This window comes from Erigeron canadensis, chromosome 1 (assembly GCF_010389155.1).
Source record: "Erigeron canadensis isolate Cc75 chromosome 1, C_canadensis_v1, whole genome shotgun sequence".
Taxonomy (NCBI): domain Eukaryota; kingdom Viridiplantae; phylum Streptophyta; class Magnoliopsida; order Asterales; family Asteraceae; genus Erigeron; species Erigeron canadensis.
The window spans coordinates 30,883,659-30,905,848 of record NC_057761.1 but is presented as its reverse complement, the minus strand read 5'-3'; the positions used below and the strand labels follow the sequence as shown (position 1 = coordinate 30,905,848).

The window sequence follows — 22,190 nt, the reverse complement described above, 5'->3', positions numbered from 1 at the left end:
AATCAACAAAGATATCCCTACATTATATAAATCTCACTTTAAAATTTGTTAGTTATTGTCTATGTGACATGCTTAAAAATGCAAAAAAGCCCAAAAATCATTACAATATTGCTCCTTGGAAGGTCTACGGATTAGTTACTTTTATAAGAAGTTCAAATTTTCGAAAACGGATTAGTTATGCTTTCAAGAAGTTCAAATTTTCGAAAATTTGAATATGTAACCGTTCGTGTATTGCTTGTGGCGGTTACTTCCTTGCATGTCTATGTCTATATAAGGCCAATTCCATTCAGTTTTAAGGCATTTCAAAACGTAAACACATAACAGATCAATTTTAGCATGGCTTCACTAAATCATGTTTCAATTAGAAATTTGCGTCCAAATAATAAGCCATGTACGATAACGGTTAGAATTTGTGGCTATGGAAGCAACCTCTATATGGAGATGTTAATAACATAGGTAGTATTGAGATGATCCTAATGGACGAACATGTAAGTATTCATTGTTTGTGATTTTTTTTTTTTTTTTGATTTAGATTAGTTTTTAACATAACTTTCTTTCGAATTTATAACTAACTTTTTAACATTCTAATGTATAAACATTTTCATTTTGACAGTTTGATAAAGTGTTTGTTGTTGCAAGAATCGGTTTTATTCCAACCGACCAGTTATGGTATTCAATGGAATGTGTGAACGGTTCTCAAGAAGTTAAGTTGACCGATCTCTACATAGATGCAGTCGACATTATTGATGCTTTAAGGGACAACAAAATGTGGACAGTTCAACAAATGTGAACTCCTTCCTTGTTACATGAACAACAAATCCACATTTTGTTGTCCCTTAAAGCATCAATAATGTCGACTGCATCCGTGTAGAGATCGGTCAACTAAACTTCTTGAGAACAATTCACACATTCCATTAAATACCATAACTTGTCGGTTGGAATAAAACTGATTCTTGCAACAACAACCACTTTATCAAACTGTCAAAATGAAAATGTTTATACATTAAAATGTTAAAAAGCTAGTTATAAATTCGAAAGAAAGTTATGTTAAAAAGTAATCTAATCAAAAAAGAAAAATTCACAAACAATGAATATTTACATGTTCGTCCATCAGGATCATCTCAATACTACCTATGTTATTAACATCTCCATATAGAGGCTGCTTCCATAGCCGCAAATTATAACCGTTATTGTACATGGCTTATTATTTGGACGCAAATTTCTAATTGAAACATGGTTTTGTGAAGCCATGCTAAAATTGATCTGTTATGTGTTTACGTTTTAAAATGCCTTAAAACTGAATGGAAGTGGCCTTATATAGACATAAACATGCAAGGAAGTAACCGCCACAAGCAATACACGAACGGTTACATATTCAAATTTTCGAAAATTTTAACTTCTTATAAAAGTAACTAATCCGTAGACCTTTTAAGATTTTTGGGTTTTCTTGTATTTTTAAGCATGCCACATAGGTAATAACTAACAAATTTTGAAGTGAGATATATGATGTGGGATTAGGGATTTAGCCATTTAGGTCTGTCTTGATAGTCCAAACCGATTTAAATCAAACAAGTAGCGGATCCATTCGTTCATATCTCTCCATCTTTACGACTCACCAACAAAATCCCTTCACTATTTCCTTCTTTGTTTTTTTCAATTCGTTTTTCAAGCAGGACTAAATCGCTCGTCTTCCATCGGATTATTATAATTTCTTCTAATTAAAAAGTAAGTTTTTATTATTACGAATTTCTATGTATTATTAGGGGTTTCTTATTTTCTAGGGTTCATGAATTGAAATAAACAAGACTGTATGCGTGTTTTCCCCCCCCGTAAAGATGGCTGCTTTTTTCAAAATATATTGTTTTGTTAGCTGCTATATGTTAGTAATTTGTATATATATACATTATTTATATATATAATCACATACATGTGTGTGTGTGTGTATTGAATTATTGAACTTAAGTTGTGCTATGAAGTGAGTGAGTTTATTTATTGTTTTATTTAGATAATAATAATGGAGCGGCAAAGGGAGAGAAGCGACGAGGAAGAGAGATATAAAAGGAGAAGAGATGGTGATAGATATAGGAGTGAACGCGATAGTCGAGATAGGAGGATAAGTAACAAGAGTGATGATGAAGGTGGTTATGATAGGAGAAGGGATCGGGATGGGGAGAGGAGGAAGGGTGATAGTTATACAAGCGATAGGAGTAGAAAGATGAATAGGGATGATGGTAGGAGGAGGACAAGTGGGAGGAGTGACGATGAAGACGTTGATGAGAAACGGGGAAGTAAAGATAATGTTAAAGGGAGTGACGATGAAGATGATGGTGGCTTGAGAAGAGGTAGGCGTATGGAGTTGAGGGGTGATCATGAGAATGGTACTGATAGGAAGAGAAGAAGTGGGAGTGACGAAAGTGAGGATAGTGATACGAGTAATAGGAAAAGGAGGCAAGACAGTGACGAAGAGGGTGAAATTAGGAAAACGGTGGATAAACGTGGGGAGAAGCGTGACGGGGACGTTGGTGATACCAGGAAGACGTTGAGGAAAGGGATGCGTGAAGACGGGAGTGATGAGGAAGATGGTGAAATCAGGAAGAGAGGGAGAAAAGGGAAGCGTGAAGACAGGAGTGATGAGGAAGACGGGAAAGTTAGGAAGAGAGGGAGAAAAGGCATGGATAGAAGAAGTGACGATGAAGATGATCGTAAAGACAGGAGGAGAAGGGATAGGAAGAAGCATATGAGTGATGACGAAGATGATAAGTTTAAGAGGAGAAGGGGTAGGAAGAAGGATATGAGTGACGACGAAGATGATAGTTTTAAGAGAAGGGATAGGAACAGGAATGGAAGGGATGATGATGAAGATGATAGTAGGAGAAGAGATGGTAAGGACAGGAGAAGCAACGGTGACCATAAAGGTAAAAGAAGTGATGATGCAAAGAATGATCAAAATGGGGATAAGGAGAAGGTGGATGAAGGTCCAAGGTTCCAAAAGTTGGCCGAAATGCAAGAAGGCATGACCAATTTAGGGAAAAGTGGAGGGGTGTATATTCCACCATTTAAGCTGGCTCGGATGATGAGTGAAGTACAAGATAAGAGCAGCACGGAATATCAACGGATGACATGGGATGCCTTAAAGAAGAGCATAAATGGGTTAGTCAACAAGGTCAATGCCACAAACATCAAGAATATCATTCCAGAGTTGTTTGCTGAAAACTTGATCAGGGGAAGAGGACTGTTTTGTCGATCTTGCATGAAGTCGCAGATGGCTTCTCCTGGTTTTACAGACGTTTTTGCCGCGTTGGTTGCTGTTGTAAATACTAAGTTCCCAGAAGTGGGAGACCTTCTGCTGCGAAGGATTATTTTGCAGCTTCAAAGGGCATATAAGCGAAATGACAAGGTGCATATCATTTCTTCTCTATTTTTATTATCTGATGTTTTTTTTGATACTGGATATTATGTGGTTGTTTTGTCTCTGATGCTATCGGTATCATGTGTTTTCACAGCATCAATTGCTGGCTGCCGTCAAGTTTATAGCACATTTGGTGAATCAGCAGGTAGCTCATGAGATTATTGCTCTTGAACTACTCACCACTTTATTAGAAAATCCAACTGATGATAGTGTGGAGGTGGCTGTTGGATTTGTTACCGAGTGTGGGTCGATACTGCAGGATTTAACCCCGAAAGGTTTGCATGGTGAGTTGTTTTGAACTTTTTTACCCTTTGTTTTAAGAGTTTAGGCTTGTTTTTCATTTAATAAAATACTGGTTTTAGCTTGTATATCACTTGTCTGCATTGCTTGTTTTAGTTATGTTTATGGCGGCTGTTTCATTTATATAGTAACCTGTATTAGCTAGCAGTGGCGGAGCCACATGGAGACTTGAATGGTTTAAGGGCTACCCTGAAAATTTTCATACTAGTTTTTACTGTGTAAATTTATACATGCAGCCCATTGAAAAAGAGGATGGCCCACCCTGATTAATAATAGTCCTAAAAGGGTGAAAGGTATCAACAATTGCAATGAGCAAAAAGATATTTTTCATAAAGGAAAATTTGATTTAATTAATAATTAACTATCTCAAGAACTAATATTAGTAATTCACTACTGTGACTCCTAGATGTAAACTGAGTTAGGTTTTATGAAAAAACATTCATATAACTTTTTGTAATCAGGAATCTTATTGGTTTATGCAAATTAAGTTTCCTAGTTTTTATTGGTTTAATGTGTAGTTTCGATAGCTGAATCAACTTGCAATGAGTTATTATAGTTTATGCCATGAGATCATCATGTGCAATTTTAGTTTTCCAAATTATTAATATAGTGTAGGTTTATAATTTCACTTTTCAAAATTCAAACTCTAGTTATTAGTTTTTGATGTGTTATAAAATCTTTTGGCCCACTTGAGATGAAAATTCTGGGCTCCTGGTCATGCCACTGTTTGCTAGAAGCACTATCAATATATCAACTGAAAGCTTGCCGTCATGTATGACTAGCTCGTTTCTATTGTCGTACGAGTTAGTAATTTATATGCCTACAAGAATGTAAAATTCTATTATCTTTGTCAAGGGATTTAGTTTATTAGATACAGGCCCGTTTACAACGTCGCTTCGGACTAAGACTGTTAATGTAAAAAAAAGGGTAAATGAAATGGGTGGGAACCCCTTGGTTCTATGTACTATCTTGGTACCCAGAGCGGACACTGCATAAAACTCAATCCCGGGGAAGCACCATCCTTACACATGGAGCACAAGATAGATTCCTCCACTTGCCTTTGGCAAGGTTTGAACCTGTGACCTTGGAATCTTCATCTTGTGGGCCCATGTGGTCACATGGTGGCGGTATCAGTTGATCTATGATCAATTGGTCTAAGACTGTTAATCTAAGCAAAATGCTAAATGGTCAAATTGCCTAACTTACGGTATTGTCAATGGGTTTTTTATCATCCCCCAAGAGTGCCCTGTCTTTCCATGCATTGTATGATGCCAGAAATTATAATTATATTATAATCAGAAAATAGAATTGTAGCAACATCCGTGCATATAAGTAGAATTGTTAGTCTACGTAAGTGCCATTTAAATGTTATGGTATTCTTGAAATTGTGCTGTCTAATTCAGTGCTAACAGAGTAGAATGTTTCTACATCTAGGACTGCCCAAGTGCCCAATTTTTTGTATATCCTTGCTGCAGGATTGCCCCCAAATATTTTGTTAAGAACGGAAGCATATAAATTTGCATGATTACATAATAATTAGTTAGTGCATTTAAAAAACATAGTAATAAGTAGTTAGGACTTAGGAGTAGAAAACAGTTATTAAATGTGCAGTCCCTTTAACAACACTATTTGAGATCTTGATGCAATTAACATATGTGGTACAAGTGCGAAGATTTTAAGATTTTATAGCGAGATATCAACCACAAAGTTCTATAAAACATAAAGTTTTGTGAGATAAAGTAGTAAACCCGGCACATATTGTTGCTCTTTAAAAATCATGCACCCAGATTTGTTTGTTATATTCATTTGTCTCTCAAATTAGAGCATTCTCGTTAGACCATGGCTGTGTTTTAAAGCCGTGTTCTAAAGTTTTATGCCGTTTGTATGTAATTTTAGAGAATTCTTCTATTGTTAGTTACTTAGTTATCCTATATCTCACCTCTATAGGTACCAAATTACCATTATATTTGTTGCATACTTTGTATTTACATGCTTACAATCATACAATAAATTTTACACCAAATTCCTGTCCAGGTATATTTGAGCGTTTTCGTGGAATTCTTCATGAGGGAGAGATAGACAAAAGGGTGCAGTTTTTGATTGAAGGCCTCTTTGCATTAAGAAAGGCCAAGTTTCAGGTTAGTATCTTTTTGTCTAGAAATGGTATAATGTTACCTTTTCTTAACAGTATGTGTTTTATCTTCTACCGCTGCTAACTGGCGACATTTATTTATACAGGGTCATCCAGCTGTTCGCCCAGAGTTAGATCTTGTTGAGCTGGAGGATCAAGTTACCCGTGAAGTATCTCTCCTTGATGAGATTGATCCAGAGACCGGTCTAGGTATGCAAAATGGATCATGTTTTAAACTTTTTTCAAGTTATTAGTGTGTATAATAATTCTTATTCTGAAAAATCAGATATTTTCAAGTTTGATCCTGATTTCATTGAGCATGAAAAGCGCTATGAAGCTCTGAAGAAAGACCTCCTTGGTGATGAATCTTTCGAAGATGAAGACGATGATGGAGCGGATTCTGATGATGAGGATGACGAATCTTCAGAAGAGGAGGATGAAGAGCAAATGAGGATACGAGATGAAACGGAAACAAATCTTGTAAATCTCCGTAGAACGATTTACTTGACGATTATGTCTAGTGTAGATTTTGAAGAAGCTGGTCATAAGCTTCTGAAAATTAAACTGGAGCCTGGACAAGAGGTATTAAAAAATATTTTGGATTTGTATTGTTCATGTTCCCTCCTACAAAATCAGACAATTTACACCAGGTATTTGTCATATGCAGATGGAACTTTGTGTTATGTTGCTCGAGTGCTGCAGTCAGGAACGAACTTACCTTCGTTACTATGGTCTTTTAGGTCAGCGGTTTTGCATGATCAACAAAGTCCACCAAGAAAACTTTGAGAAATGTTTTGTGGAGCAGTACTCTATGATTCATCGGCTCGAGACAAACAAGCTGCGCAATGTGGCCAAGTTTTTTGCTCATCTACTTGGGACCGATGCTTTGCCTTGGCATGTACTGGCTTACATCCGGCTAACTGAGGAGGACACCACTTCCTCTTCTCGAATTTTCATCAAGATTCTTTTTCAGGTATTTGAGCATGTCTTCCTATTTCTTCTTCTTTTGCTTGGTGCATAGCTAAAATTTGTTAGCTGTTTCACAAGTTATGTATCCATAATTTATAGATTATTACTATGGTTCAACTATTAATTATGTATCTATAATTTATAGATTATTACTATGGTTCAACTATTAATTACTGTACTAATTAGTAAGCTCTACCTCTGTTCTAAAAAAATTAGTAAGCTCTACCTTCCTTTCAACAAAATTAGGACCCACATACTTCGTCTGAGACTCTGAGTAGACAGTAACATGATAATCTCTCCCAGATGCGATTTTAGCAAACACGTTGATTACTTATGCTACTGGCTAATCCTCTTTAGTTGGATTCTTTTTTTCTTTTCTGTGTTACCAGTTGTAATGACAATATAGGCTCGTTCACCAGTGGTGTGTTTTAGTTAAATCTTTTAGCTTTAACCCATTGATCCATTAAAGATTACACATTGTTAGAATTACCCATTTGTCTTTAAATGGGTTGATGTTGCCACCATCGCATATTTAAGTTGCTAATATTTTGGGCATTACAATACCCTTTACATCTGGACAAAGTTATAGTTTGATTGCAAGGAGGGGTCACTAGATTAGATGTTTTCACTTTTCACCTGTATGCATGTTTTTTGAATGTTGGGGATAGCCATCTGATATTCACCTGCAAGAATTTATGGATTCCTGTTTAATTGCTGAACTTTACCCTTTTTGTTACAAGCTCTTCTAAAGTTAATTTTGAATGTTGTATGCAACAGGAGTTATCTGAACATCTTGGCATCCGTCTGTTGAACGAGCGTCTCAGTGATCCAACAATGCAAGCAGATTTTGAATCTATTTTCCCAAGAGACAACCCTAAGAACACACGGTTTTCAATCAATTTTTTTACATCTATTGGGCTTGGTGGGATCACAGAGAATTTGAGAGAGTATTTGAAGAACATGCCTCGTCTTATCATGCAACAAAAACCTGTGTCCGAGTCAGATAATTCTGGTTCTTCTAGTTCAGGATCTGAATCATCAAGCTCCGAAAGTGAGAGCGAGAGTGATAGCAGTCTTAGTGATCACAAGAAGAGCAGTAAGCATCGAAGGAGGCGTTAGTCTTGAAAACCTTCACGTGAAGATGTTCCTCGTTAGGAGTTGATTTTGAGTCTGGTGCTTGTTCTATTCGATTATATTGTTATGATTTCAATCAAGTGTAACCTGTATAATGTTTTTGTGATTTTGTTAAATATGGTTCATACTTCTTATGAGAGATTACAGATGCTGTTGTAAGTTTCCAATGTTTTTCAATTTTTGATAGATTTGGTTCAAGTAGTTATGAGATCAATGCTAAAGTGTTTTTCCAGTCTAAAAGTAAATTGTTGGCGTTCGGTCAAAATAATTGGTAGTCTAAGATTTGTGTTTTGAAATGTTATCTGATATTAAAAATCAATCAACATAAGATTTCGATGTCAAATTTCAACAAATCCTGCATGTTTACACTAGGGGGTGTTTGGTAGGGTGGAATGGGAAGGATTGAAATGAAATGAAAATCACTTCCTTTGTTTAGTTATATAAGAGAATGGAAATGAAGATGTAGAAGGGGGAATCATTTTCATTCTCATGATTCCTCTCAAAATGGTGAATGAATGGTGAGAATGAAATCAAATTACATTTTTTTTCATTTTTTTTTCATGTATTTAACTATTAATTTTAATTATTTATATTATGATATTATAATTAGTTTTTGTTAAAAAAAAATTTCATATTGATTTGCTTATTTTTATATTTCTCTTATTATCATTTTCTATTGTTACCAAACAATGTAATTATTTTCTTTTCAAATACTCATTCTCTATCATACTATTTCCATTCTTTATTATATTTCCATTCTCAATAATTCTCTCTCACCAAACGCCCCCTAAATTCTAGGGTGTTCATTTTTTTGTTCCACTGATTATTTAGATTTGGCAGGGAAAAAAAAATATTACACATTGTGACGTATTTAGACTACGAGGAAAAGATCGATAGGAATCAAAACGATTATTCAGACCCATGAAGCGTTTATCAAGTCAAGCATAACCTCTTGTGCATATGTTGTTCATCAAGAAACCTTCTTGAAGATAATAGCATTATCTAGGTGTGGGGAACGTTCATTGTGATATCCCTTCCAGATTTGATCATAAAAATAGATGTGAGTCGGTATTGTTCGGGCTCGTTGGCTGGAAAGCGTTGTATGATGTCACACACGACACATGGTGAATTTGAGGTGTGGATAATGAATGAGTATTGAGTAGCTCAATTTTGGGTTAAACATCATAATGTGGCTTCACATTTTAGTGGTAGTGATATAATCCCAATTGGGCTGACATTAAAAAAAAAAAAATTCCTCTATGTAGATAAAAATATATACACATAACCAATGATGATTCAACTACCACATATGAGAGCAAGTATCCGCGCATTACGGAGGTGAGATGGTGGGGTGATAGATCATAGAGTGTGATAGATTATAAAGTGTGATAGCCAAATGCCTTAGCTGTACGGGCTCCGCGCCTCCGCCCTTGGATTTAAAAATTAGTCGAAAGTATATCGAATGACCTCTCTAATAAAAGAACATAAAATTTTAAGCACTCCTATATACTTTTTATAATTTGTCAATATACGGTTTTTGAGTTAAAAGATTTTGAATTAACCAGAGGATTAAAATGATTTATCAAAAAGAGTGAAAAAAATGAATGGTTGAGATTTGAATTTCCTCTAAAGGGTATAATAGTTATTTTAAGTATTTTTAAAGTTGAAAAATTGAAAAAAAAGCTAGAATAAATGCATTATAATGTAATAGATTTAAAAATAGAGAGAGAGATATGCAAATTCCATCAAAATTCACATCTACAGTAAATACAAAGCAAAAGCCTGAAAGCAATAATCAAGAAACGAATTCATTGGTGGAGAGAAAAGATAAAGTTATTGTTTACGAATGAACTAGTTTTTGTGCCCGGACGTTGTCTCAGGACACACAACGTTACGTAAAATTTATAACGTATATAAATTCAGTGGTATATACATAATGATACACGTAAATTATAAAAACGTACTAAAGTTAAAAATTAAAATAAAGTATACAATCAACAATAAAAAAATCGTGCGAAATACTATTTAGAAGCTAACTTTTTTATTATAGTTGATTGGTCCCAAATTTGCAAACTGGAAAATTACAATTCTTATATTTCAAGGCCCATATTAGAAAAACTTAAATTTTTTAGTGCTGAACCTATGAATGGTTTAATTTCCCATCCATTCTCATTTACCTATTTAATTATTATGCTTAAAATCTTTCAGCAGCCTCTGAGAGAAGATTTTTTATTTTCAAGATAATTTATTTTTCTTATTTTTTGAGCAATTATTCATTTATCTACTTAATTTATTTATCTTTCCTTATATAGATATTATATAATATATGTTATTAAAAAAAAAAAAAAAAACGGACAGATAGACATGCTCCTGAAGTACCAAAGTTACATCAAACATCTACTAATTAACATGGCAACACTGTGATATACGTCGTCTGCACCACCCTACTGCTTGTAACACCTCTTGCGGCCATTACCGAGGATGCAGAGGATAACAGATGCTGCAGGTTGAAGAAGAAACACCAAACATCGGTTAACAGATGCGGCCATTACCTGGTTTTGACCGTACACCACCAAATGTGCTTTATAGTGTTGTACAGTACAATACTATATAACATGTTTGGTGGTATACGATCAAAATTGGGTGGTGTACAGATCACTTCCCCAATCCAAATCTGATTGCATAACGACGACAACCATATATCGTCGAACAACACCGCCGGCCTGAAACACCTTTGGCGGCCACCAACGATGAGAGGCTGCAGTTGAAGAGAGATATCAAAGACAATTAAGTTTGTTTGTTTATTATAACTCTACAAAAGAAGGTAAAAAGTCTATAGAAGAAAGAGGTGACAAAGTGATAAACAAAAGAAAAGTTGGTGGGCAGAAGTGTAAAAACATAAACTTCTACGTAAGCTTTTTATTGAGCAAGTAATTAGAAGTTATGTTTCCAGGTGGTAAAATGTTGTACCTTCATGCTTATACATTTCTACTTTTAGCTACAGTAAAAGTGTCTCACAGACACACATTGAATTTAAGTAGTATTAGGGCTAGTTTGGTAAGGAGAAATTTAGGGAAATGAAATGGCTTAGAGAAATAAAATGGAAAGAAATGAAATTGACTAGGAAATTCAGTAAATTCCGTTGTTTGGTAAAAACAGAGAAATCAACTTGAGAAATTAGAAAAAATTATTTCTATTATTTGGTATAAAAAATTCAAAGAAATGAAAACAGATTTTTATTACAATAATCTTATAATTTTAGTTTTATAGAATCCAAATAAGAACTAGGAAGTATAATAAAATATATCAATTTTTCTAAATAATACTGTATTATTAACCTTCAAAAAAAAACAAATAGAAAATTTCCCTTTATCACGATAACAATAAAAAAAATCCCCAAATCGAAAACCCTAATTTCAGTTGCACGAATTTTCAGAAGCTATCTTCAAATTGGGATATTTCATTCATGATTAGATGAATTCGAAGTTAAATTTTTATCGAATTCGAACTCGAGTTCGAGAGCAACAAATGGCAAATCAACAAATGGGGGAACCTTCAAATCAACAAGAAGTCAAGAATGAATTATCTTTAATGTAGGTAGAGAGCAGTGGAAGAGCACGATGACAGCGAGAGTTAGATGTGAACTTGCTAATCGCCATAGAAGATAAAGGGATAAGGTTTGGTGGTGGTTTTCAATATTTGTGGAAGTCATGTGCCCTTTGATTATTATACATTGATAAAGACAAGAAAGCAATTGGGGAAATGTATTCTCCGTGTTTAATTTTTGAAGGCCAAAAAAGAAGGGAAAAGATTTTCACACCAAAATTGGAGAATTTGGGTTATATGTAAATTGATTTCCCAGGAAATGGATTTCTCACCTTTTCTATTTCTCTTGATGTACCAAACGCAGGAAATGAAATCATTTCCATTTCTCAACCACCTATTCACCCTACCAAACACACCCTTAGTATATATATAATTGGATGAAATTTTATGGTTCAACCCCTGAACTCAATTTTATATATATATATATTTTTCAAGCAACTGAACTACATGCAAACATTTATTAACTTTCTTTACTGCATAATTACCAGGAATGTATACACAATACATGTTAATCTCTATTCCTTTATAAAAATTATCATACTCTTTCTCATAACATTTTTCAACACTCTCTTTTTTTATTATTTCATTAATGCGAAATCACTATTCTACCCTTAATAAATTAATTAATCCATTCTTTTTTATTTATCAATTTAAACATATTCACTTAAAATAACTATAATAACATTAATGAAATAATAATTACAATTATAACTCACCAACTCTTAAAATAATTACATTACTATTTGTACATTAAATATTTTTACAATATTAACCACACCGCCACCACTACCAACCACCGCCGCCACCACCATACCGTCACCAACACCACACCGCCGCTACCACCACTACCGCCGCATTGCGCGAGTAAAATGCTAGTTTTATATATAATATACAACTATATTGTTATGGGTGACTAAAACATGTTTTAGGTATATCACTTCCTATGATTATATATATTGAATTTGTTAGATACAAAATTGAGTTTAAGGTAAATATAGCTGGTATAAAATGATGGCTATATCTTAAAAATGATAAAGACCAATCTTGATATTGTTTGTGGACAAAAATGATCACAGATACCTTTTCATACAGCTAATGTTGTTTTCCACTAGATTGTAGATAAGTTAGTGATATTAAGAACTTACATTGAAAAATGACCTTTTGTTTTAGAGAAAAAGGTGCTTTCAAAAGTCTAAATATGAACAAAGGAAACAAAAAGAAAGGAAATAAACTGTTCGCATCTTTTACAAGGAGATTTTAATTTGTAGATAGATTTTATCTCTACCTAGATAAAAATACTGTTTTTATATTCTACCTAATTAATGATAGAAAGAAATCTCTGGTCTTTGCACGGGATGAGAATCAAAACTTTGGCCACTTAATGTTTACTACTTATCCAAACCACATCCAAACCACGTACTACCAGTAAACTAATTAAATGTTTATTTGGACTGTGGGGGTAATTGATGAAGTATTTTATCTGGTCACGGAGCCAGGAATTTTATCAAAAGGGGGCAAATTTAAAACATTATGTAGGTAAAAATTTTTTTAGATATAACGATCTAATTCCGATAAATTCATATACAACAAAAATAATAACCATCCAATTACAACAAAAATGCGTACCCAAAAGACGACATAGCGGTCCAACTACAATTCGTCGTATAACCAAAAGCACTAACTGTTCACTAGCTTAGACAACCCATGTCAACATTTTCTTTAACCATGCCAAAAGACGACATAACGATTCAACTACAACTTCGTCGTATAACTGTCACTGCCCTTTTAAAACTTTCCTCATTAATTGGTGTTTGTACAGAATATGTCATGGATATTTTAACTAGAAATATATCCATCACTAACCAAACTAACCTAGTTATTGTAGAATATAAACAATAAAACATACACATAAGTAAAAATAATAAATATAAAAAAGAATACATTTAAAAAATCAATACAGAATAATCAATAAACTGCACTAAAACAACAATCCAAGTTCATACACAACCTTTAGATAATTAGTTGTCTAGTTGATAATATTATATTATACTCATTTATATATAAAATCAATAAAAGATAACATATAATATATTGCTCAGTGTGTTCTGTGTGAGATACTCAGATTCCCCAAAACCAAAACCCCCCTTTGATTGTTCGACTCTTCTTTTTGATCATCATAGTTCACCTTTCAATTGAAGTCAAAAGAAAATAAAAAAACCCTAATAATTGGGGAAAACATATACTGATATATAGATATTTTTATTAAGATAGAACAAATAAAGGTAATATTATCTGTTGAAGAAGAAAATATTATGGAGAAAGATAATGAAGATTATCTGCTCTCATAGTTACTATCATCAGAAGATTGAGATCTAAATGAAAATTGGAATCCGTATGTGACACTAATAAGGATATATATATATATATATATTTTTTGTGTGTGGGCAAATTTTTAAATATACCCCTAAATAAAAAAAATTTAAATTATATAAAATTTAGGGTGGGATCAATTGGCCCCAATGTCCCACTTTGGAGCCGTCCCTGGCCATGTGAACGGGTGAGATGACATAAAAACGTGTGGCTACCTTAAAGTCATGCTAGTAAATCTGACTCAGCTTAAATGCTCAAACTTTCATACATTCATAGAATCAGTAGCTAGTTACTTGTATATATGTCCTCGATTATATCACGCATCTCTCATTAAAACACACACACAAAAATGGAACAAGAAATAATTAACCAAAAAACATCGGTGGCCCTTATTGTAGGGGTCACAGGAATGGTGGGTGTGGCCTTAGCCGAAGCCTTAAAGAAGGCAACCGCACTCGGGGGTCCTTGGACCGTCTACGGTGTCTCACGACGAACGTTACCCCCTTGGTTCCCATCCTCCTTGCTAGACAAATACATCATGTTAGACACTTTAAACAAAGAAAACACTAACAAAATTTTATCACCACTCTCCACCCAAATCACACATGTTTTTTGGTTGGCCTTAAGTTTTCACGAAAGTGAAGAAATAAACGTTTCTTTTAACTCGACTATGCTTTCGAATGTCCTTAATGCATTAACTTCAACTCCGAACTCAAAACTTTGTCATGTGACATTGCAAACCGGTACAAAACAATATATGGGGCCGATTAATGACTCGGCTCTTTCATCTCAACTCGTCCCACATGATGCACCTTTTAAAGAGGAATATCCTAGACTACCATTTCCGAATTTTTACTATGCTTTGGAAGATATTGTAACTTCCTATCAACAATCTTTCACGTGTTCTATACACCGCGCTTCTATAATCATTGGCGCATCATCGAGAAGCTACTTTAACACTCTTCTTTCGCTATCAATCTATGCTTTGGTTTGCAAACGTGAAAAGTATCCTTTCAGGTGTGTAACTAACTCTATTTGATTTTCTAGACTATACATATACCTTTTTTTCATTTTGAATCCAGCTCATCATGTGATGGTGAGTGCCACACAAAAGACGTAGACTCAAGGGTGTTTCTATGTTGGACCAACGTAGTGGGTCCATAGATCTAGGTTAAATTGAAAGTTTTTTTTTAACAAGCGTACAAAACTTATGCTTAGACATATGTTGTCTAAAGATTTAGACTTAGATAAATTTTAAAATAAGCATTTTGAAACATTTGAAATATATAAGTTATAATTGAAAATACATGATTTTTATTTTTAAATTCACCTTTAGGTAGACTACTATTGTCTTAACATGACATATGCACGCTGTTGCATAGTGACATCTCTAAAACCATCCCCATTCACAACTCAATCAAACAATGCTATTTATTAAAAAAAAATGTTCTTTTTTACATCTATCCAACCCAACCAAACTCAACTTTTACACTCTTGTTAACAACTCAACCAAACTATCGTTATAATAATAATAGTTTTTTTACATTTAATATTTCCTCTATTTAAAACTAATGAAAATAAATTTAATTTTTTTTTTGAACATCGAGTTAGCAGTTAGTAATTAGCGGTTAGCATTCGAGACGCCACAGTGACATCCAATTGGGCAGTATGCGCTACACGAACCACGCAAGCCTGTGATGAAACCCATGACTCTCGAACCCCCCACCCCAACCCCATAATAATCCACTCCTACAAATATAGGAAGTGAGAATCGAACCTTGATGGTTTTCTTCAAGGTTAAAGACCTTACCAATGGGTACCAACCCATTGGCTAAAAATTATTTTTATTTAAAAAAAAAGTTATCTATCATCATAAACTAAAATAAATTAATAAACTTATAAAGTATATCCATCAAAAATATAATCAAGTAAATAATACATTATATTATCTATGAAAATTTTAAAGTAAATCTCTATATATAATAAAACAAGATTGTTTTTTATAGGTATTATTAGAAAGATTTTGATGTGGCAAATCCATATTTCACTTAAGAATTCTTTTTATTTAATTATGATGTCATATATATATATATAAATAAAATATAAATAGTTCTTTACATGTTTACTTCAAATATCAATTATTTATTTAAAGAATAAAAATTTTCTCTTATATAATATTATTATAAATAAAATGTATGTTTTTTATTTAGTTGATTTATTAACAATATAATTATTGTTTTAATTGAATTATTATATTTATATCAAGTTATAATGTTTTAAAAACATATATTACATAAAAAATTATAATTTATTTTATATTTTAAAATTTTAATTAATATGTCCGGATTAAACTTGGATTGATTAACTAGTTTTAAAGTATAACTGAAAAGCTAAGAAAAAAGAAAAACAAACTATGAAAATACATTACGTGTAGCTTGTATATTGACACGTTCTCACATAGCTTTCATATTTTATTCTCCAACTTGCGTTTAGTGACCGACTAAGCCGATTGGGTGGAGGATTTTTAATGTTATCTTTTTTACTTTATATCCGACCCAACATTAAATTTAACCCAATGGGGATGGTTTAATGAGTAACCCAACCTACCTAACACCCCTAAAAGTGAAACCCATATGCTATGGGGAAAAACCCCGATGTATTTGCCAAACGATAATATATACTTAAATTTGAATAATATGAATCTATTTTAATTTATGGGTTATTTTTAACTTCAAGGGACAAAATAAAAATATCCTAACCTTTCAATGAAAATCAAGATTCACCCTTTATTTAATATGCACACATAGAGGTTGGTTAATTTGAGACCAATGGATAAAAAAAAACCAAAGGACCAAATCTCAATAATATATGTTTTCTCTCTTCCTCAAATGTAAACTACTTATTATTTTTTCTTTTTTCCATAAATTATTTTTATTCCTCTAATTCATTCAAAATCTTGTATTACAAAAATGGTATATCGATAAATTATAAAAATTATAGGGGTGTTCTTAAAATCTAATGATCTTTCATTAAAGATGTCATTCGATATACTTTCGACGAATTTCTGATACAGTATGAGATTCACCCTTTCGGGTATTAATAAGGAGTAGTTAGTGGGGGTGATAGGTTATAAGGTGTGAAAGGTCATAGGGGTGACCGATCATAGAGGGTGATAGATCATAGGTGTGATAAGTTTTTCCTCAAATAATACGGTACGAGCTTCGCCCTTTTGGGTATCAATAAGGGGTGGCTAGTGAGGGTGATAGGTCATAGAGTGTGATAGATCATAGGAGGTGATACATACGTCATAGGGGTGATCGTTGATGAGGTGATCTATCTGACGGAATCCGCCCTTAGCCCTATGGGCTCCGCCCTCGGATTTAAGGATTTGTCAAAAGTATATCGAATGACCTCTTTAATGAAAGAGTATGAAATTTTAAAAACACTCATATAATTTTATAATTTATTGATGTACAATTTTTGAGATAAAATGTTTTAAACGAATTTGAAAAATAAAATGATTTATAGAAGAGACATAAAAAATGAGTAGATGAAATTAAAAAAAAAATAAAAAATAATAAGTGACATTGTTTTTTTTTTAATCTCTTGGTCTCAATTTTATGTATGTATCTATAGTAAATATTAATCATTGCGACATATAAATAGGTATGTTGGTAACAAGTATAGTTGGGAGCACTTTTGGGATTTGTCGGATGCTACATTGCTGGCTGAACAACAAATATGGGCATCGGTGACGAACAAGGCCAAGAATCAAGCTTTCAATTGCACAAACGGCGATGTATTTACGTGGAAAACTCTATGGAAGGTGCTTTGTAATGTGTTTGATGTTGAGTTTGTGCCATTCGACGAGAAAGAGAAGTTTGATCTTGTGGATTTCATGAAGAATAAAGGGGATGTTTGGGATGCAATTGTAGAAGAAAATGGACTTTACAAGACAAAAATGGAGGAGGTTACTTGTTTCGGCGCACTTGCTTTTACTTTAAAACTCAAAATACAACATGTTTGTAGCATGAATAAGAGTCGAGAATTTGGATTTTATGGGTATGCAAATACACTTGCGAGTATAGAGCCATGGGTTGAGAGATTGAGACAGATGAAAATAATCCCAAAATGATTGTATAACTCATATGTTTAAGCGTGAGTCCTGATGTATGTCACTACTACTAGAGATTTTAAAATCTTTTACTCGATCGTAATTTCCATCATTCTAAATATTGTTAGTGTCAATTTAGTTATTATTCGTAACTTTTTATAGCTTTAGAAAAACTCATAACAAGCTTTTGTTGGAACCACGTTAGTATGACTGTCACTGATCATGTATCATTCCTGATATGATAATTGACAATAACTGAAATCCCTATGTCTAGTAATATATAATGGGCTTATTTACTCTTAGAGACGTAATATAGGGTTTCCCATTAAATGATTGGAACTATGAGGACTAATGTTACACACATTAAACACCAAAGGGGTTGAATGTGTAAATACTCTCATTATAAATAGAGAGTTATAAACTCTAAGTTAAGGTTAATGAGACACTAATCCCTCACTAATTTTTGTGTGTCTTCCCCTTCTAATTCGTGCATAACATCAGCCGATTTCATCCATTATTACTCAATCATCCGTTATAGGAACCCGAAATCAATAGCAATTATGCTTTATGCTCTTACAGGTTTCACAGGACGATTAGGAATATTTTATCACTCGAATCGAATCATGTTTATTCCAACAGCTTTAAGTTTGTATTTTCAGTACAAGTAGCTACTAATGATGCCTAGCTAGCATCAATAAATTATTTTCTAAAATCATACCGACCCAACGTTCATAAGACTGAAAATTCCATTTCGGATGAAAAGTGAACTTGTATCTACTTTTGGTAAAAAGATATAAATCTATATTAAAAATCTTATGGAGAACTAATAAGAGATATAGTTAATAATGTGCATTGAAAAAATTATAGATTTTTAATTCATATTAAAAGTGTTTGTACAGCCAATCCGGTTACTTAGAAAGGAGGAATGAGAATGATTATGGTTGTTGTTTGGCGGTTCCCTTCCGGTAAGGCTGTGCCTTTTGTACGCCAAGAATGTATGTGTGTAATTATGATTTGATCTAGCCATCCTTTCCCCTATTTATAGGGGGTTCGTGACTTATTCCTCAAGTAGGGTTTTATGCGTTATGTATATCACTTCCGGGAATAGGGGATTTGATATGATCTTCTTTCCTTAGATGTAGGATTCTTGATAAATACAAATTTTTTCCTTGTTTACCGGAAGTGAAGCGTACCCTTTGAAGTATCATGCATGCCTATGACTAGGTGGGTACGTCATCAAAAAGTTTACACTCTGAATTTTTATAATAAAAGTATAAATGTATAACTAAAACACGTTAATTACTAAAGATATGATTAGTAATACCCAAATCATTTTTCAGCATATATAAAAAACGGTTACTTAAAGTCATTTGACTTATACTACCCCATATTGTAAAGGGAAGTGATATTCGTACCACAAAACTTGATTAATTTACCACTGTGATGCATTACATATTTGTACGGTATGCTATAAAATATGTACAGTGTGGTAAATGCATCAAAAAATGTGGTACGATCATCACTTCCCTATTGTAAAGTTGTAATCTGCTCCTTGCGATTTGCAGGAGAGGAGATAGAAAGAAAGAAAAAAACTGCTCAGTGCCGCTTTCTGCGAGTTTTGAGCCCCAATACCTCGACGGTGTATGAGGGAGGTTAAGATGTAGGCAGATCTCACCCCTACCAAGGTAGAGAGTTTGATCCAGTTTCTACCTAAATGATAGAAAAGGACATCCAACCTTTGCATGGGATGAAAATCAAACCCTTGACCTCTGTCTCCAAAGGTCCGGATGTTTACCACTGATCAAAATCACGCTGCTTTTTGCAGGAGAGGAGATGATGTTGATAAAATTTACTTAATTAGACTTTCCTATTTGGTGTTAATATTTAATTTATTTAATTATTAGATTAAATCAATGAACATTAAATATAATTTTAATTTGATTGTTTAGAAAAATATTAAATGCGTATTAAACAATATTTTTGAGGCACTGGTTAACAAATCATTTTTATTACTTATATCTATACAATATTATTACATGTATTTGTTTTTTTTTTCCAAAACAAGTTGAGAACTTGAAAATGAGTTTTTTATAGAGGAGAAGTTTAATATTTTCATTTAAAATATTTATAATGTCTATTCTAAATACTTATAATATTTTTAATATTTTCATTTAAAATATTTATAAGGTCTATTCTAAAGACTTATAATATTTTTAATTAAATTAATTTGTAATATCTATTCTTAATTTCTAAAATAATGTAAAACATATTTGTATATAGTATTACATGTGAAGTGTGAACATCCAAACATATTGCAAATAGTATATTCATGACCAGCTGGTCTTAAGAAATGGCAATCTCTGTTGATCTTGTTCCTTCCCTTTTGTAGAAAGAAAGGATCCGAAAGAACTAAGAATTCTTTGTTTTAGAAAGTGAACGTCAATTAATAGTAAGTAATCCGTAATTGTCAGTATTTTTTTTTTTCGAGATCCATCCAATCTAAAAAACTCCTTGCTATAATTGTTGTCTATTAAATAAACTTGAGATTTCCTTTCAAACGTTTGACTTTGCATGCTTATTTACTTAATTTTATTCAAACCGACAATATCAATAATTAGCTAAATAAGTGATTAACGTATAGATCGAGCGATCGACCAATTGGATTAGGTTTTCATCGAGTTTGGTTTTGCGTTATTTTTTTAAAACATGAATTTCGCTTGAGAACTTCGTGTCACGATTCGATAATGGGAGGTCTAACATTCGTTGTCTTAAGCTTCGAGATAAGAATTTGATATTTGTAGTTTTTATATCAATTCATATACTCGTTCAAAGTTCAAAACTAATAATATATGAAAAAATGATTCATTACCTATCTTAGTTACTGTCATGTTAAAAAAAGTTATAAATTAAACTTTTGAATTTGAGGAATATATATAACTCTTAATTTTTACATAATCTTCACCTAAAATACACATATTTTATTTAAGATAGGTATCGAATATTTTACTTAAGCTTTCTCCATAATATATTCAGCTAAATTTTGTACAAACATTATTTGTGTTAATATGTTGTAGAGACCTTGTGTTAATTAAGTTGGTAATCTAAAATGGGTAATCATCCTTACATAAGATAGTTTAGCCGTATACAAGTACAATTTAATGATATGATGTATATATTTTTATGAATATATGACAAAAACATTTATAGCTTGCTACTATACGTACTATAGGTTGGCTTCACAGGAAAGACCCACAAAGATCCTGCCGATTCGAACTTCCGGGTAAAGACTCCATCGCTCTATCATTTGAACGGGTTTCATTGTCTTTGGAGCTTATTTACATTTAATCGTGGTAAAAGGAGTCTTAATTTATACTGTACATGGCTGCCAACGAGCCGAGCTTTTATCGAGTATCTCAAGCTCGACTTGATCGAGTCGAACTATCGAGTTCGAGTCCTAAATTAAGGCTTGAAATAATTATCGAGTCAAGCTCGAGCTTTACATAGCTCGGCTCGAATACATATCCAGCTTTTCGAGCTTTCCGTATATTATGTATATATTTATATATACAATTCTTAAATAGTAAATTTATAATTTTACAAGGGCTATTTGTATAAATTTTGTTATAAGTGATATATATTTTTGAGCTTTTCGAACTGAGCTCGTTTCATTTTTATAGACACAAGCCAAAATCGAACCTTTTTCGAGCTTTTCGAGCCGAGCTCGAGCCATATTGTAGGTACAACGAGTCGGGCTCGAGCCTACACACTGAAAACTCGTCGAGCTGCCGAGAAAATATTATTCGAGTCGAGCCATGCTATCTTTTCTCATATTTCTATATATATATATATATATATATATATGGTGACAATCAAATGAGAACCAACTTAAAATGAGAACACTTAAAAACTACAGTTTGATGCATTAAAAGTCCATAAAACTGACATAGTGCATAAGTAATTATCATTATTTAAGTGTTTAACAACATATGGATCCGTCAAAATCGAAAAAAATCACGTTTTTTTGTTGGATGCATCATTTTGATAATATGCATTCAAGATGGATGCACAAAACAAAAAACGTGATTTTTTCGATTTTGAATGATCAATGTGTTGTTAAACACTTAAATAATGATAACTAGTTAAGCACTATGTTAGTT

General features: G+C 32.9%; 2 protein-coding genes across 2 annotated transcripts; both read left to right on the top strand.

The window, feature by feature from the left end:
• The first annotated feature begins 1,548 nt into the window (after positions 1–1,548).
• On the top strand, positions 1,549–8,141 carry LOC122608699 (pre-mRNA-splicing factor CWC22 homolog). Its single transcript, XM_043781794.1, has 8 exons — positions 1,549–1,725; positions 2,006–3,397; positions 3,504–3,693; positions 5,744–5,847; positions 5,948–6,050; positions 6,127–6,422; positions 6,508–6,813; positions 7,587–8,141. Exons 2-8 carry the CDS (start codon positions 2,015–2,017, stop codon positions 7,926–7,928), a joined length of 2,724 nt encoding a protein of 907 aa, XP_043637729.1. The 5' UTR covers positions 1,549–1,725; positions 2,006–2,014; the 3' UTR covers positions 7,929–8,141.
• A 6,099-nt stretch (positions 8,142–14,240) lies between these two features.
• Positions 14,241–18,152, top strand: LOC122611129 ((S)-8-oxocitronellyl enol synthase CYC2-like). Its single transcript, XM_043784104.1, has 2 exons — positions 14,241–14,936; positions 17,586–18,152. The coding sequence occupies exons 1-2, from the start codon at positions 14,269–14,271 to the stop codon at positions 18,052–18,054; spliced, it is 1,137 nt and encodes a 378-aa protein (XP_043640039.1). The 5' UTR covers positions 14,241–14,268; the 3' UTR covers positions 18,055–18,152.
• Positions 18,153–22,190: the final 4,038 nt, after the last annotated feature.